Source organism: Melampsora larici-populina (genome assembly GCF_000204055.1).
Source record: "Melampsora larici-populina 98AG31 unplaced genomic scaffold MELLAscaffold_5, whole genome shotgun sequence".
NCBI lineage: Eukaryota > Fungi > Basidiomycota > Pucciniomycetes > Pucciniales > Melampsoraceae > Melampsora > Melampsora laricis-populina.
In genome coordinates, this window is record NW_006768769.1 from 1,929,415 (window position 1) to 1,944,628 (window position 15,214).

General features: G+C 37.8%; 1 protein-coding gene across 1 annotated transcript; it reads right to left on the bottom strand.

Annotated features, from left to right (window-relative positions):
* Nucleotides 1-13,617: 13,617 nt before the first annotated feature.
* On the bottom strand, nt 13,618-14,217 carry MELLADRAFT_93599 (uncharacterized protein; the record flags this gene model as incomplete). Its single annotated transcript, XM_007406089.1, has 4 exons — nt 13,618-13,696; nt 13,821-13,986; nt 14,054-14,121; nt 14,210-14,217. 4 exons carry the CDS (start codon nt 14,215-14,217, stop codon nt 13,618-13,620), a joined length of 321 nt encoding a protein of 106 aa, XP_007406151.1.
* Nucleotides 14,218-15,214: the final 997 nt, after the last annotated feature.

Below are 15,214 nucleotides of genomic sequence, written 5' to 3' on the forward strand. Positions count from 1 at the left end.
GAGGTTGAGAGGACTGTCCAAGCTGGGAGAGAAAAATGATTCCTTGGGTTAAGCTTGTTGCAAAGCTTGATTGCCAGCTCGATCCAATCATTGTTGACTGTACCATCTTTGGTTATTCAATATGAGCAGACAACCTGGAAAACTTATGTGCCGCTGTGCCTTCAGAGTGGCCCATCTATATAAAGACAAACAATACAAGACTAGACTGATTGGTCACATTTGATGAAATCAATGAATACATCCTCACTTTATCTGCACTGAACCAACTGCTTGATCTTTAAATGGTGATATTTGATTGAGATACTTAGTGACTTTGAGAAAAAGTCACTGCTGGCTTGATTTGTCCCAAGCGTTGGCTAGCTTCTCTTCTTTCACAGAACTCCAGTTGTTTGACTTGGTTTTTGTTGATTTTCATTTTCTTTAATGAATTGTTGTTGTTGTTGGTTTGTTGTTGGTTAGTGGATTTGATTGGATAGGAGCTTGAGTTGTTGGATCTGTCTCAATTGTTGGTCTCTTTGGTGAATTTGTAGATTCCAGTTTGATACAATTAGTCCAGTAAAACTTACTGGACCCCTCTCAAATGTCTACAAGGCCATTTTACTGACCAATGGACTGGAAGGTTTTTCCCCCCAGACTAAATGAAGGATCCTTGTCACAGTATATGTCATGACCTCAATTTTAGTATGTTTTACACTCCACCACTTCTTCCTGAACAAGAAGAATCACAATACTGTGATCTCATTTGATCAAACATCATCCTGCAGCACTCAGCGTACTTTGAGCATGACACCAAAAAACCCAATCTTCAACACTCCCAGCCACTTGATCCATTCATTCCCCATCTTCCTCTTTTTTATCTTTTCCTCCTGTAGTACTATTATTGTTTCATTGATCATTTTATTTTTACCAGTTCGTTTGTATTCACAATCTACTCATCCATGTGGTTCAAATTCTCTTACAACTAACTCAAAATGTACTGATTTGTTTACTACACAATCTCCTGCTGAGAAATCACTTGGCGTAATTCATAAGAATCTGCAAATGACAAAGAATCTAAAGGCTTTGGAGGTGAACTATGATCCTGATTGTGATAACCTTCTTTCTTCGGTGATGGTTGGATTGACTTCAAAATCTGAACCTGGGAAATTTTCATCGATTTCTAAAGGCTATTCATCTTCTGTTGTCATTGTTATTGTTGCTGTGGGTATAGGGGCTTTCACAGCATTTAATTTTCATAGATCTTAGACTTTAGGGACAATGTGAGTTAAGTGCTATTGTGTAGCGCATCAGGAGCTTGTTCAGCCATTGCAAACCATTTGTTTGATTTAGGTGACATTTGTATTGATCTTAATCTTCGTGACCAATGGTATTAGACAGCAGTAATTCTACATCTTGATCAACCAGCAAAGGAAGCGAACTGAAGTTTGATCATTAAAATCAGTAAGTAATTTTAACTTTGAGACCACAAAGATGATTCTACTTTCTTAGCACTACCATCAATCCTACTTAATGTGATACAAGGATACTTGCTAAAACCAATATGTTGAGCTGTCCCAGATTTACAAGAACCAAAGAAATCAGATAAATCATAAGCTCAATGGAAATCAATTTGCTCACTTTACCAATTGGTCCTAATCTGGTAGCAATACGTGTTTCAAGATTATCAGCAATCACAGTAGGAAAGGAGCAGCAAGCATACCAAAAACAATGATACATCTTCTTCTTTGTTAACTATCTCCAATTGTACTCCAAACCTCCTAAAGTTTACAAATCACATCTTCATGTACATAACCTCTATGTCAGCCCCAAGCCTTGATTTCACAATCACAGGCTAACAGTACCACATGTAATATTATATTATTGCATAAATCCATGAGTACATCCCAAGGCTTGGAGTCAAGAGCCACATAAACACGTGTACATAATGTATTGAATACGTAACAAACCTAACCCAAGCGTCAACCACAAGTGAGACAAGAATCACATGCCAACCACACGTTGACACTTGATCCGTGAATTTTTACATTATACTTGAAATCCTATTAAGAGGATCCTTGAGTATGTGATTAGTTGTGTAGTCTAAAGACCGAATTTGAGCATTATGGGCTCCATTGGTTAACACCCCGGTATTGATTTCCACAAGCCTTGGGCCATCATACTCTAGAAATAAACTTTAAAGCAGCAAAGCCTCCTCCCTTACCTGGAGTCTAAAGTAGCCTGCAGGATTGTTGGTTTGCCAAAGTGTAAAGCCTGCCACTTGCAGTCTCACAAGGGTAGAGCGTACTAGCTCTTTACTGTCTTCAATCTCTTTCTCTCTCCCTTGAATCCTATACTTAAAGGTCAACTAGCTGTAGTCTTCACTTGGGTGTACCACATGAAGACCACACTTTACCTTTCTCATCAGATTCTTTGTGAAGAGTACGCCTAACAGACGTGCACTCCTCATACTCCACCCATCATCAAACCCATCAATCCTTTCGAAGAGGTTAATTTTGCTGATGTTGCTGATAAGTTGATTCTACATGAGATGATTCAAAGCAATGGAAAAGATTAGTATGAAAACCTCTCCAAAGCCAGAAGACAGAAAGGAGAACTAACTCAATCAAATTCCAAGTGATTTGATCAATATTCCTACCGGCATAATGAGTTGAACTTTGAAATTCTTCTTTGACAGGTGAAGCAGAATAAAGTTCTTGATACCAATCTGATAGAGCAAATCTGACACCTTCAACATCTTTAAATGCTTTAGCAGCTTCTTCACTTCCTCCTGTATCTTAACTGATTTGTCTACAGTTGCATCATCACTTGACCAAAGCAAATGTAACAATCTTCTAATCCTACTTGATGAAGCTTTCAGATTATACATCCAAGAAGTTTGAAAAACTAAATTGCTTCTAAAACCTATGATTTGATTTTAGGTCTATGTGATCTGCAGTCTGTATGGTCTGGTGAGTTTGCATCTTGTGAAGTTAACTGGATTTCTACTTCAATAGTTGATGATAAAATATCTAGAAACAATAGTAGGATTGGGTGTGGTAAAATTAATGAATGGCTGATAAGAAGAAGACTGATTGTTACTGAATATGTTTGGTACAATGATGATATGATAATATAGCAAAGTTTAAGAAGTTTGAAAGCCTTCTGTTGGAGTGATTCAATAATATAAGAATGATGAGAGGATGTTCTGTCTGATTGAATGTTTTCTTTTTTGAACTTGACAAGTTCAATTCTTGAAGAGGTGATTGTGTGAGTTGTAATGAGAAAAATTCAATAGTTCAATTGAACAACTTGCAACCATTGAATGATTGGTTTGTTTGATCAATTAACTTGGGATCGTTTGATCAATTAACTTGGGATCGTTTGATGATATTTGAAGTTCTACTCTCATTGAAAAGAGTAGAGTGATCAATCTTTGATGTTTATTCAGTTATTTTGAAATTGCAATGTTCATGAAATTCAGCTTAGAGGATAATAGGCAGGTATCAGGGAGATGTAGGATTGGTTGGTGGAAAGGTGATTTATGTTGGGTCTGATTTGAAAACATTGGTTGAGATTAGCATTCAACTTGGCCAAAACAATACATGAACTGACTTAAGAATTTATCAAACTACCTTGATACCTTGGAGATTGAAATAATTGGTCACTTCATGGTGTGGTGGTGTTTGTGCGTATGAGATGATACATAGGTGAAGGCTCAATTTGATTGGACTGGATGATATCTTGGTGAGGAGTGCTCTCAGTTCATCATCAGATGTGTCAAGTCGGATAATTATATCACTTGGAGTCAGTGGTGTGTCAGGTGATATAAGTTGGATGATGACTGGGAGAAAAAACCAAAGGACCACTTAGATCTTGTGTCTGAGCCAAATTCGCTGGCAGTGCTTATCCATGATAGAAAACGAATTCATAGACAATATCACCTTAGGCAACAGCCCATGATCATTTATTATGATTTTTTTGGGGGTATGGATACAGACACTTGGCTGTGTTTTGTGCCTGAGCCCGGAAATAGGTAAGCCCGCAAGTATATCTGGTTGGTGGTAATCATCAATAGGATGTTAGGTTTAAATGTCTTGCAGCTGGTATCATCAGTATGTCAATATCACCTTTGGAGTAGCCCCAACTATTTCTTTGACTCAAAATTTGCATATCCTTACTGAGCTGACTTGCCCAATATATATCACCAAAACCTATGCTCAATTTTCCCATTCAAAAAATATCAACTTTAAACATCCGGGTAATCATGTCACCAAAGAGGAGGACTGCTCAAATGTTGACCGGAAGAAAGAATCCTTTTTGCAATTGAGCCGGGTGAGTCTTCCTGTGTTCTTTGACAGAAATGATGGGCAATAATACTGATCTTTGTATATCTATAGAGCATTGACCATTGCGGCTGTTGACGGTGTGGAAGAGCCTGTTACCGTCAAAAGTATAACACTAGAGGTGGATGAATTGCGAGTTGGTTATGAAGCTGATAGAATGCTAAGTTAGCTAGAGTCAGAGAAGATAGTCTCTATGACCGATGAGAGCAGTAGTTACCTGATAGAATGCTAAGTCAGCTAGGGTTAGAGAAGATAGTCTCTATGACCGATGAGAGCAGTAGTTACCTGCTCGAAGTAAAGGTAGAAATTGGTTAGGATTTGTATTAAAGCAAATAAACAACATAACAGCGATAAAAAGACAATGACCTGATAGAATGCCAAGTTAGCTAGAGTTAGAGAAGATAGTCTCTATGACCGATGAGAGCAGTAGTTACCTGCTCGAAGTACAGGTAGAAATCGGTGAAGAAAAGGAAAACAAGTAGACGAAGTCAACACCAATTTATACCAACAAAAAGGTCACAGCATAACACAGCATTACATCATACGCACAGCAATGATATCATAGGTTTAGTAAGAAATGATGACATTGATATGATATGAGAAAAGAATCAGAAAGGAAAGAATCTTAGATTAGATAACCAAATAACTATGTAAGTCTTATACTTCAATTCCCTCCCCGGTTCTCTAAATCTACCAGAATAATTCTTCTACAGATATCTTTGTGTTTGTACAGTGGTAAAGATTTCGTGAACATATCACTAGCATATCAGCGGTTGGAACATACTTAATTTTGAAATGCTCTCTATCTACATGCTCGCGAATCCAATGATATTTCACGTCGACATGTCTGGTTCTGTTTTGAAATTGAGCATTTTTTGATAAACCAATAGTACCCTGATTGTCAGCTAGTAATAACGGAATGACTGGTAATGGTTGATTAATATCCTTCATCAATTGAGTAAACCATCTTAAATCTTGACCACCTTCATACACCGACCGATACTCTGCTTCAGTTGAGGAACCTGCTACCCCTTCTTGTTTCTTAGCTCACCAATTAACACACCCAGATCCAACTTGCGTAATCATACCAGTAGTTGAGCGTCTTGTATAAGGACAACCAGCAAAATCAGAATCACTCCACGTTTGTAAATTTAAATTATCACCACCTAAAACTATACCAAAATGTTGAGTACCCTTCTGATAACGTAAGATCCTCTTAAATTCCATCCAATGAACCATATCCGGCCTTTCAAAATGCTGAGATAATTGTGAAACTACAAAAGCCAAATCAGGACGAGTTGCAAGGGATAAGTACATGAGCATTCCCACAGCATGTCGATAATCTTCACCTGATTCAATAAATTCTTTGCGACTTCCTTCAGTACCGGGTACAAGGTGAGTATTATCAAGCATTGGACTACCAACGGCATTAGCTTCAGTCATATCATATTCTTCAAGTAAGTTGCCAATATATTGAGGTTGAGATAAAGATATAGTCTTGGCTTTGCGATCTCTTGTAACTTTCATACCAAGTATCAATTTAGCTTCACCTAAATCTTCCATGCTAAATTTCTCATTAATTAAATCTTTAAAACATTGTACATTGTTGCTAGCTATCGTCATATCATCAACATGTAAGTGAACATAGACAATCCAATTTGGGTCATTGGACACAAACACACAAGGATCAGAAGGAGTCTGTTTAAGATTGATGCTAATGAAGAATGCTTTAATAACATCATGCCAACAACAAGGCGATTGTTTTAAACCATAAATTGATTTATTTAATTGGAGGACTGACTTCTCAGAAGTTCCTGGGAATTGGTACCTTTAGGAATACGTAAGTAAATTGTTTCTTTTGGAACACCATTGAGGAAAGCCAGTTTCACGTCCATGACATGAACGTCGAGATCTTGAACAGCTGCAATGTCCATAAGTGCACGTAAAGAGAGAAGTCGACCGGTTGGTGCAAAAGTATCACCGAAGTCCTCTGGTCTTTGTGAGAACCCTTGAGCACATAGACGCGCTTTATATTTAATTAATTTGCCTTCTGCTCCAAATTTCTTTTCAAACACCCAGGTTGTACCAATAGCATGATCACCTTCAGGTAAGTTGACAATATCCCACACTTTAAGGTCTTCCATACCTTTCATTTCAGCTTGAATTGCATTCAACCAATCTGATGCATCCTCACGCAATAATGCCTCTTTTAAACTCGTTGGAAAAGGGATATTAGCCAAGCGAGCGGAACGCGCACGCAGAATTCGACGTGCAGTCATGACTCGATGTCGTTGAATTTTTCGAGCTGCTTGAATACGGTGCCGTTTTGAACCTTCGGGAAGAATGTTGGATTCGTTAATGCTGCTGGAAATGTCTTGAATAGCAGGAACGGATGCAAGTTGCCAATCCCAGGAATGCTTGGTAGGAACCGAGGGAAGCGGTGGTGATGGTAGAGGATGCCACATAACCAGATCACCATCGCCATTGTAACCTGCGATGGGCGCCTCCTTTGGAGTTCTTTGACAACAAATGAGTGCTCGACTATCATCAGGAGGATTTAATTCAGGAGAATTAAAGGGAGTAGTCGGAACATGAGGTGAAACAGGAGGAGTTTGATCAAGATCTGAATTTGAATGAGTATCGATTTGAAAAGATTCTTCTTCATCATTGATTACAAAAGAAGAATCATGAGATTTACCAGCACCAGGAAAAACATCGTCATTAAAGGTCACATCATGACTATAAATTATAGAGCCATTTTCCCGTTGTACTCAAAAGTTATGCATGCCGATTTGAAAACCTAAGAGGATACCTTTCGCAGTTGTATCTCCGAATTTTCCATCACGTAGATGTTTGGGTATCAAAACGTAACATCGACAACCAAAAGGATGTAAACAAGAATAATCAAAAGGCCTTTGATGCCATAATTTGTATGGAGTTTTGTTGCCATGTTTCTCCATTGGAGTGACATTCTCTAGGAAAACTGCAGTTGTAACAGCTTCAGCCCAATATGAAGCTGGAAGATCGGCTTGTTTTAAAAGAGCTCTGGCCTTTTCAGACGTAGTTTGATTGCCTCGCTCTGCAACGGAGTTTTGTTGCGGAGTATAAGAAGCGGAAAGATGCATGGTCGTCCCATTCTCCTTAAGACACTTAAGAAAATCACGTGACATGTACTCGCCTCCTCTATCATTTACTAATGAAATAATTTTTCTCTCATGAAACGTTTCAACTTCACTTTTAAATTCAAGAAAACGTGCGAAAGTTTCAGATTTCAATTTGAGGGGATAAATATATTTGTAAGAAGTACATGCATCGGTAAGTTTAAAATAGTAAGAGGCACCACCTAGAGAAGTTACGGCGATTTTGCCACTAAGGTCGCCGTGTACAAACTGAAGAGGAGTAGTTGAAACAGGAAGAGACATTTTATAGGGCAATCGATGGCCTTTTGACAAGATACAAGCTTCACAGGTCCATTCAGGAGGGGGAGAACAATGGAACAAGATTCTGAGACGATCAGGGTTTGTATGACCGGCAAGTCTATGAAGCGTGTCGTAAGATGTCAGCAATCGAGCAGATGAGGCTATGATGGTTGGTAAAGCAAGCTTACCGAGATTGAGATCGAGCTCGAGTACACCGTCACAAATAGATCCATATAAAATGGGAGAATCGTCTTTTTTAACAACAAAAGAGTCCTCTTTGCTATGTAAGGAGCAACCTTCAAGCATTAATTTACCGAGACTAAGTAAGGTACCATTGACTTTAGGAACGTGATAAGCATGAAAAGAAGTGATTGAACCATTGCTTGATGCATGAACAAGTCCTTCACCAATAATTTGAATGATACTTCCATCTGCGAGAGAAACAGTTGACCATTTAGGAACATAAGTAGAGAAATCTTCAATGTTTGAAGTCATGTGGTCGGAACAGCCGCTGTCAAGAAGTTTAGCGAAGTTATTCGGAACGGTATTGACAGCTAAAGCACGTGAACGATAAGCTGAAGTAGTAGCATGAACGTAAGCGGCAGAAGCGTTTTGAACGGAGAAAACGTTGTCATCAACATATCGAGTAGAATTAACGACAGGAAGGTTTGCTTGAGAAGCTTGTTGACGAAGATGCGCTGGTCGTTTGTCGGGAAAAAGAGTCCAACAATTGTCTTGATGATGTTTGGTAAGAGGATTGTGAGTACCGTTTGAACAAATAGGTCGTCTGTTGTTATTGTTATTGCGATTAGAGGAAGCAACATTACGATTAACAGCATTTGAACGACGAGAAGACATAGCAGCAGCAACATCAGGTTGATTGTTTTCGCGATCGTCGGCGTGGTGATTATCAAGAGCAACAAGGACAGCAGAAGTGGTTAAAGGTCTTTTAGAGTATTGAAGTTCTTTGAACGTAGATAAAGATTCAGGAAGTTTATGAACTATGATTTCAGCTAATAGCACATCACCAATGACATTCGTAACATCAGAATCAACAAGAGCTTTCATCCCTTGTCTTATATCTTTTATGAATTGAGATAAAGTAGAGAAAGAGATTCGAAGAAAAGTTGTAAAAACACGACTTTGACTAGCCGCATCAGTTGATTGATAATGCTCAAGAATAGCATCCCATAAAAGATTAGGATTCAAAGTGTTCTCTTCATTTAAAAACCTAGCATTACTAGCTTGATCTAGACGTTGAATAATGACCCCAAAAGCACGATTACGTTGATTGGGAATAGTTGGATGAGGAGTGGAAACAAAAATTCCAAGAGAATGCTCCAACATCCAGCCATACATATTAACACGCCATTGCGAAAAATTATCATCGTTTAACTGCTCGATGGTGGAATGTTTAGTTCCACTGTCATGATGACCCATGACAACGTATCGGTCGATTTAAATGTTGATTTAAAAGGTTGAGTTTAAAAATCTGTAAGCACTGGGCTCATAACCAATTGCGAGTTGGTTATGAAGCTGATAGAATGCTAAGTTAGCTAGAGTTAGAGAAGATAGTCTCTATGACCGATGAGAGCAGTAGTTACCTGATAGAATGCTAAGTTAGCTAGAGTTAGAGAAGATAGTCTCTATGACCGATGAGAGCAGTAGTTACCTGATAGAATGCTAAGTTAGCTAGAGTTAGAGAAGATAGTCTCTATGACCGATGAGAGCAGTAGTTACCTGATAGAATGCTAAGTTAGCTAGAGTTAGAGAAGATAGTCTCTATGACCGATGAGAGCAGTAGTTACCTGCTCGAAGTAAAGGTAGAAATCGGTGAAGAAAAGGAAAACAAGTAGACGAAGTCAACACCAATTTATACCAACAAAAAGGTCACAGCATAACACAGCATTACATCATACGCACAGCAATGATATCATAGGTTTAGTAAGAAATGATGACATTGATATGATATGAGAAAAGAATCAGAAAGGAAAGAATCTTAGATTAGATAACCAAATAACTATGTAAGTCTTATACTTCAATTGGATGGGATGGGAGTTGTGGGTCTTATGTATTGACAACAGTTGCTGTGTCTTTGGGTAGGTTGAGACAAGCTGATAGTTTGGTTCTTTCTTGTAGAAGGGGTCAATGCAGGATCAAGCCGGCTTGCCAGATGATAATGAGGGGGATACTGGTAGCGTGGCAGACAAGGTGAGTCCCACAAGGTGGATATTTATGATCAGTATTTGGCAGGATCTAATATTTTTTCTTGTTTCTGACCAGCCCAATAGTAGTCAGGAGAATTGCCTCTTGTTGATGGATGACTCCATCACAATGGAGTCTGATGATGGTTGAACCTTTGTAAGTCATGGCTCCTTGCCGGTCCATGGAGAATGGGCAATACTGAAGAATCTTTGGATCTGTGTCATGTTGGGCTGTGCTCAAGGTGCAAGCAGACCAGACCAACCTAGTGGAAATCACCAAAGTTGATATCAGTCATGCACTCAAAGGGACAGGTAGAGTGGCCAGTCCATATAACTTGTAATACCATAATACAGGCTTCAAGTTTTTTTGAAATTGATTTTCATACATTGAGGCATGTTTTTTGCAAGAAGTATTTTATGAGTATTTTTAATTCAGGCCACCTATAAAATTGTCTTTCTTTGAAATTCTTGCAAGTATTCTACAAGAACAATTAACTTATCCTGGCATAAAAATGTCTCAAACAACAAGTTATAAAATACACTAAGGGCACATTTACTTAAGCAATTTTTTGCAAGGAATCACATCCTGTAATTCAAAGAATTGCTTTCTGTGAAATGCGTTTGATATCTTATTCACAAGCATTCTAGAAATCACAGAATGCTTATAAAAAGACTTTTTTGATTGCTTTTCAAGCATGTGATAATATTACAATCTTCCGACTAGAAATCACATTCTGTGAGCATTTCACATCTCTTTCACCACTGCTTTTCAAGCTTGACCCAAATTTGGACAAGTCCCCATCCATGCAAAGACCTGAAGTCAAATTTCACCATACATAGTCTCAACTCTCAATCATCCATCATCATCTTCCACCGCCTTCCACCGTCATTCCACCGTCATCACCACCATTCCTTACCCTTCTCATTTCATGATGAATCAATTCAACCACTCAACTTGACTCTCCAAGTTTCCCTCCTCAAGAGTCAAGACTCGCCTCAAAGAACAGCTCAATCAATTTCACCACCTCTACACTCGATTTCAATACAATTTTCACAGGATCCCTTCAGAGATTGTTTTGATTGCATCTAGTGGGTTGTATTTCCCCATCGCTTTTTTGATTGGTGCTGATGAACTCGTTGTTTTTATTTGCATAAATTTTTAAAGGATTTTGTTTTCACCCATCTTTGTCTTTGACTCCTTCAACTTGATTATAGTATGTGTTACTTACCAATTGATTGCTTTCCAACTTCAGTTGCTTCACGGAATTATTGTATCCTTTATTTGTGAATCATGTGATTTTTGCATAATTATTTTATGTATCAACTTACAAAATGGAACGAGCTTGAATCTGAGTAGTTCAAGAAGTGAAAAAGAGTGAGAGATTGAAAGGAACAAGTTTCAGATGGTGGATGAGATCATAGCAAACTTAGCAAAGTCCTATTGTGCATTGGATTCATTAACAACAAGTTGTTTCCGAGGCAGGATCATAGAAAAGTGATTGTATGAGTGATTGTAGAATAAATTTTGTATGATCATGTCCTCAACGCTTGTATAAGCACTTTGTTGCGTCTTTTTTCACAAATTCTCACAAAACGTGAAATTTCAGATTTAAAAAGACGCTTTTCTACATGTAGAAAAGAGGTGTCCATGATGCGATTTCTAGAAATCAACGCTAGGTAAACGTGTCCTAAGAGGTCTTTTAAATTCAATTTTCTCTTGTTAAATTTTACAAATTTGGGCATGTTTTTCTAGAAAATCCGTTTTCATCAAACAATTACATTCTGAATTACAGTCATCCAAAACAATTTGGAGTTTTAATTCCTTTTACGTATTTTGGAACCGGTCATGACAAAAAGATATGTATAAAGAGCACACTTGACGCTCCCTAATTCTGATATTGCATTTCCAGTTTAGTTGCTTTGTATGAGTAGAAACCAGGCAGGTGCGCCCGCAACAGGATATTGGACTCTTATCCCGCCTAATCCTTGGGATGTACCACGTAAATGTACTAATACCCCCCAAGTATTAACTTTCACTTTGTGACTATCCAAACAGCATAATCCAATGACCATTAACCCACTTGAGTTAAAGTTGATCCTCCCAAGCCATTTCCCATGAATTTCATTTCATGTTTTGATTTGCGGTCTGTCAGACTTGAATAACTCCAACACAGACGTAACCATCAACTCCCAAAGTTGGGGGTCTGTGGGCATCCCAACACCCCCCATATTCTGATCTCCGAAATCTTTATGAAAATGTTGGTTGTAGCAACATAGGGAGGGGGGGATTTGGAAAAGGAAGAATCAGGTGCTGGAGAACCAGAGTCAATAGGCAAAGAAGCCATTATGACAAAGTTGATTGATTGAAGAGGAAATGAAATGACATATATGCAAACTCCTGTGTTTATTGGGGTAAAAGGCTCATGAACTATGAGTCAAGCACAGATTCCCATGTTATACGTAAGTAACACTACAAAGAATATAATGTTTTCCGGGCAGAAAACGCAAATATTGATATACAAAAATATTGAGCGGTGAGGAGGAGGGCAAAAAATACAAAAAAATATGGCTGTTGTTCCTGGTGTTGAGAGCTTCAATCTGAGTATTTTTTTGTATTTTTAGAGTGCATATTGTTGAATGTACTAACAAAAAACCCCATATTCATCAGATATACACCTGTGCAAGATGCTGAAGTTCAGTTCCTCAGATTGGAGAGGACAATTTGAATTCTACAAATGCTCATAAAATTTGCAATTCTTGCTCAAAAGACTCGCTTTTAGGCTCATTAGAAAGCCACAGTCTCTCTCTAAATGTCTTAATAATGATTCAAGGCTTCATTTTCTCTCACAAGGCAGCTATAGTCACTTTGAAATATCTTCTTCAAAGGCACATAGATTCTTTGCAAAGCTGGACACAGCCCCATCACCTCAATGAAAGATCTAGAGACAGAGTTCAGCTTTCTAATGAACCAATAATCGAGTGTTTTCCTTGCCAATTGCAAAATTTATGAGCATTTGTAGATTTCCAATTGTCCTCTCCAATCTGAGGAACCAAATTTCAGCATCTGTTACAGGTGTATATCTGATGAATATGGAGTTTTTTGTTAGTACGTTCAACAATATGCACTCTAAAAATACAGAAAAATACTCAGATTGAAGCTCTCAACACCAGGAACAACAGCCATATTTTTTTGTATTTTTTGCCCTCCTCCTCACCGCTCAATATTTTTGTATATCAATGTTTGCGTTTTCTGCCCGGAAAACATTATATTTTTTGTAGTGTAAGTAAGTTGTGATCAAAAAACAGAAAGGCTTTGAGCAGATGAAGTTCTAGCCAAGTGCTGACACACATATAGAAGACTTTATAGTCTGGACACAATAGATGAGAGAGTTAACATGCACACAGGTTAGTTAAGAAATAGATAGAAGTGTATCATAGCAACAACATATATTCAAGTGAGCAAAACACATAACCATTCAAATGAAACAAAAGACACAATAACATATCAAATAACATGTGACACCTCCTCCACACCCTCTTCCCAATCCTCACCTGTGCTTACCTTAAGATCACAGTTGGAGTTGAGGAGTAAATTCAAAGGCTCCAATTCCTCATCAGTACACTGATCGTAATGGAATCAGGGTGGTAACATTATGCAGATTAGGAAGAGATTTAGATCGTCTTGAGAGAAGTCAAGGGCAAGACACCTACACAGCTGAATGGAGTGCCTTGAGACCTTTTGGTAAAGAAGCTACCAATAATGATCATCAGAAAGATCTTGAGTACTATCAAAAACAAATGATTAAGAAAAAAAAACAAGTCAGGATATGAAGGTTGCAACCAGTAAAAGAAGGAGAGTTGATAAGATCACATACCAAATCATTTGATGCATATCAGTTTCCATTGAGGCTTGAATCAAATGAACTTCTGAAAACTCTTCAATTGATGAAGGTTTGACAATATCTAAAATACTAATGATATTCTTATGTGAGAACCATCTGAAGAGTTTGATCTCTCTTAAAATTCTCAGGCAAAACACTACTGAATCAATCCAAATTCAGGTTCAGTAAGATACACAGATGAGTGAGAGAAATGGAGAGAAACAGACTTGAATGATTGAAAAATGTGATCTTCTTGATCACAACCTTTTGTTTCAAAGGCTCATGAACCACAGAGCTTTGGAAGAAAACCAAACTGATGTGATAAGCATTCAATCAGTTTTGATAACTGTTCACCAAACCAAGAATCAAGAGACTCATCATACCGCAACATAAGCACCTTGACCTACTACATTCAAAACGGTGTAATCAGAATCCCACATTGAATAAATAGAACATAGAATAGCAACAGAATGATGATTAGAATTGAGAGAAAGTGGTAAGTGATCATGAAAAAGTGTTGATTACATTACAATCCATGTTGTGCTGAAACTAATCAACTGTCTGAAAAGGTTAGCTGACTGAAGATAATGTAAGATAGTTGAATGTGTGTAAATGTGATGAAGTTAAGAACAATGAGGATGTGCTGGTGTAGGTTGATATTGGCGGGTGTACACCACTAATGATTAAGAGAACAAAGGTATTGCTTACAAAGAATACACTAGATAAATTATCAATTGAAGAACTTATGCAAAGAGTTTTGTTTGATTTAAAATAAGTTAATTTATTGTTGGAAGAAGACTCAGATTTTAAATGAGAAAAATTCCTGAGAAAACAACAGCAATCAGGTGTTGGTGGGCTGTTAATTGTGGCTGTTAAAAGTCAAAAGCCTTATATCAAACTGCTTGAGAAAATGAGTTCCAATGAAATGCTAAGCATCAATCACACAACATTGACCGAGATATCAAAAACCACAAAGTGGATTGAACAAAGATAAGATACAAGATTGGCAAAATGATCGAGAGTACTATCATAATATTACATTTGATTTTTGTTCACAAAGATGGATGTGGTTAGCGGATTGAAATTATCAAAGGAATAGAAGCTGAAAGGTCAACTCACCATCTCCACAACTTTGAATAATTCTTTGAGACATCAATAATTGGTTCAAGATCGGTTTTTTTGATTCAATACATAGTATAAGTGAATGATGTATAGACCAAGTTTCCAATGAACAATTCTGCATACCAAGAGGACTACACCTAATTTAATACTGTGTCTAATCAATCAAATAGAACTCCATCCTAAGCTTTGTCTAGTTTTGATGGCCAATACTGCCCCACAACCCAGAATAAAATGGAGAGCAGGCGTACACCTGAACTTTAAAAAGA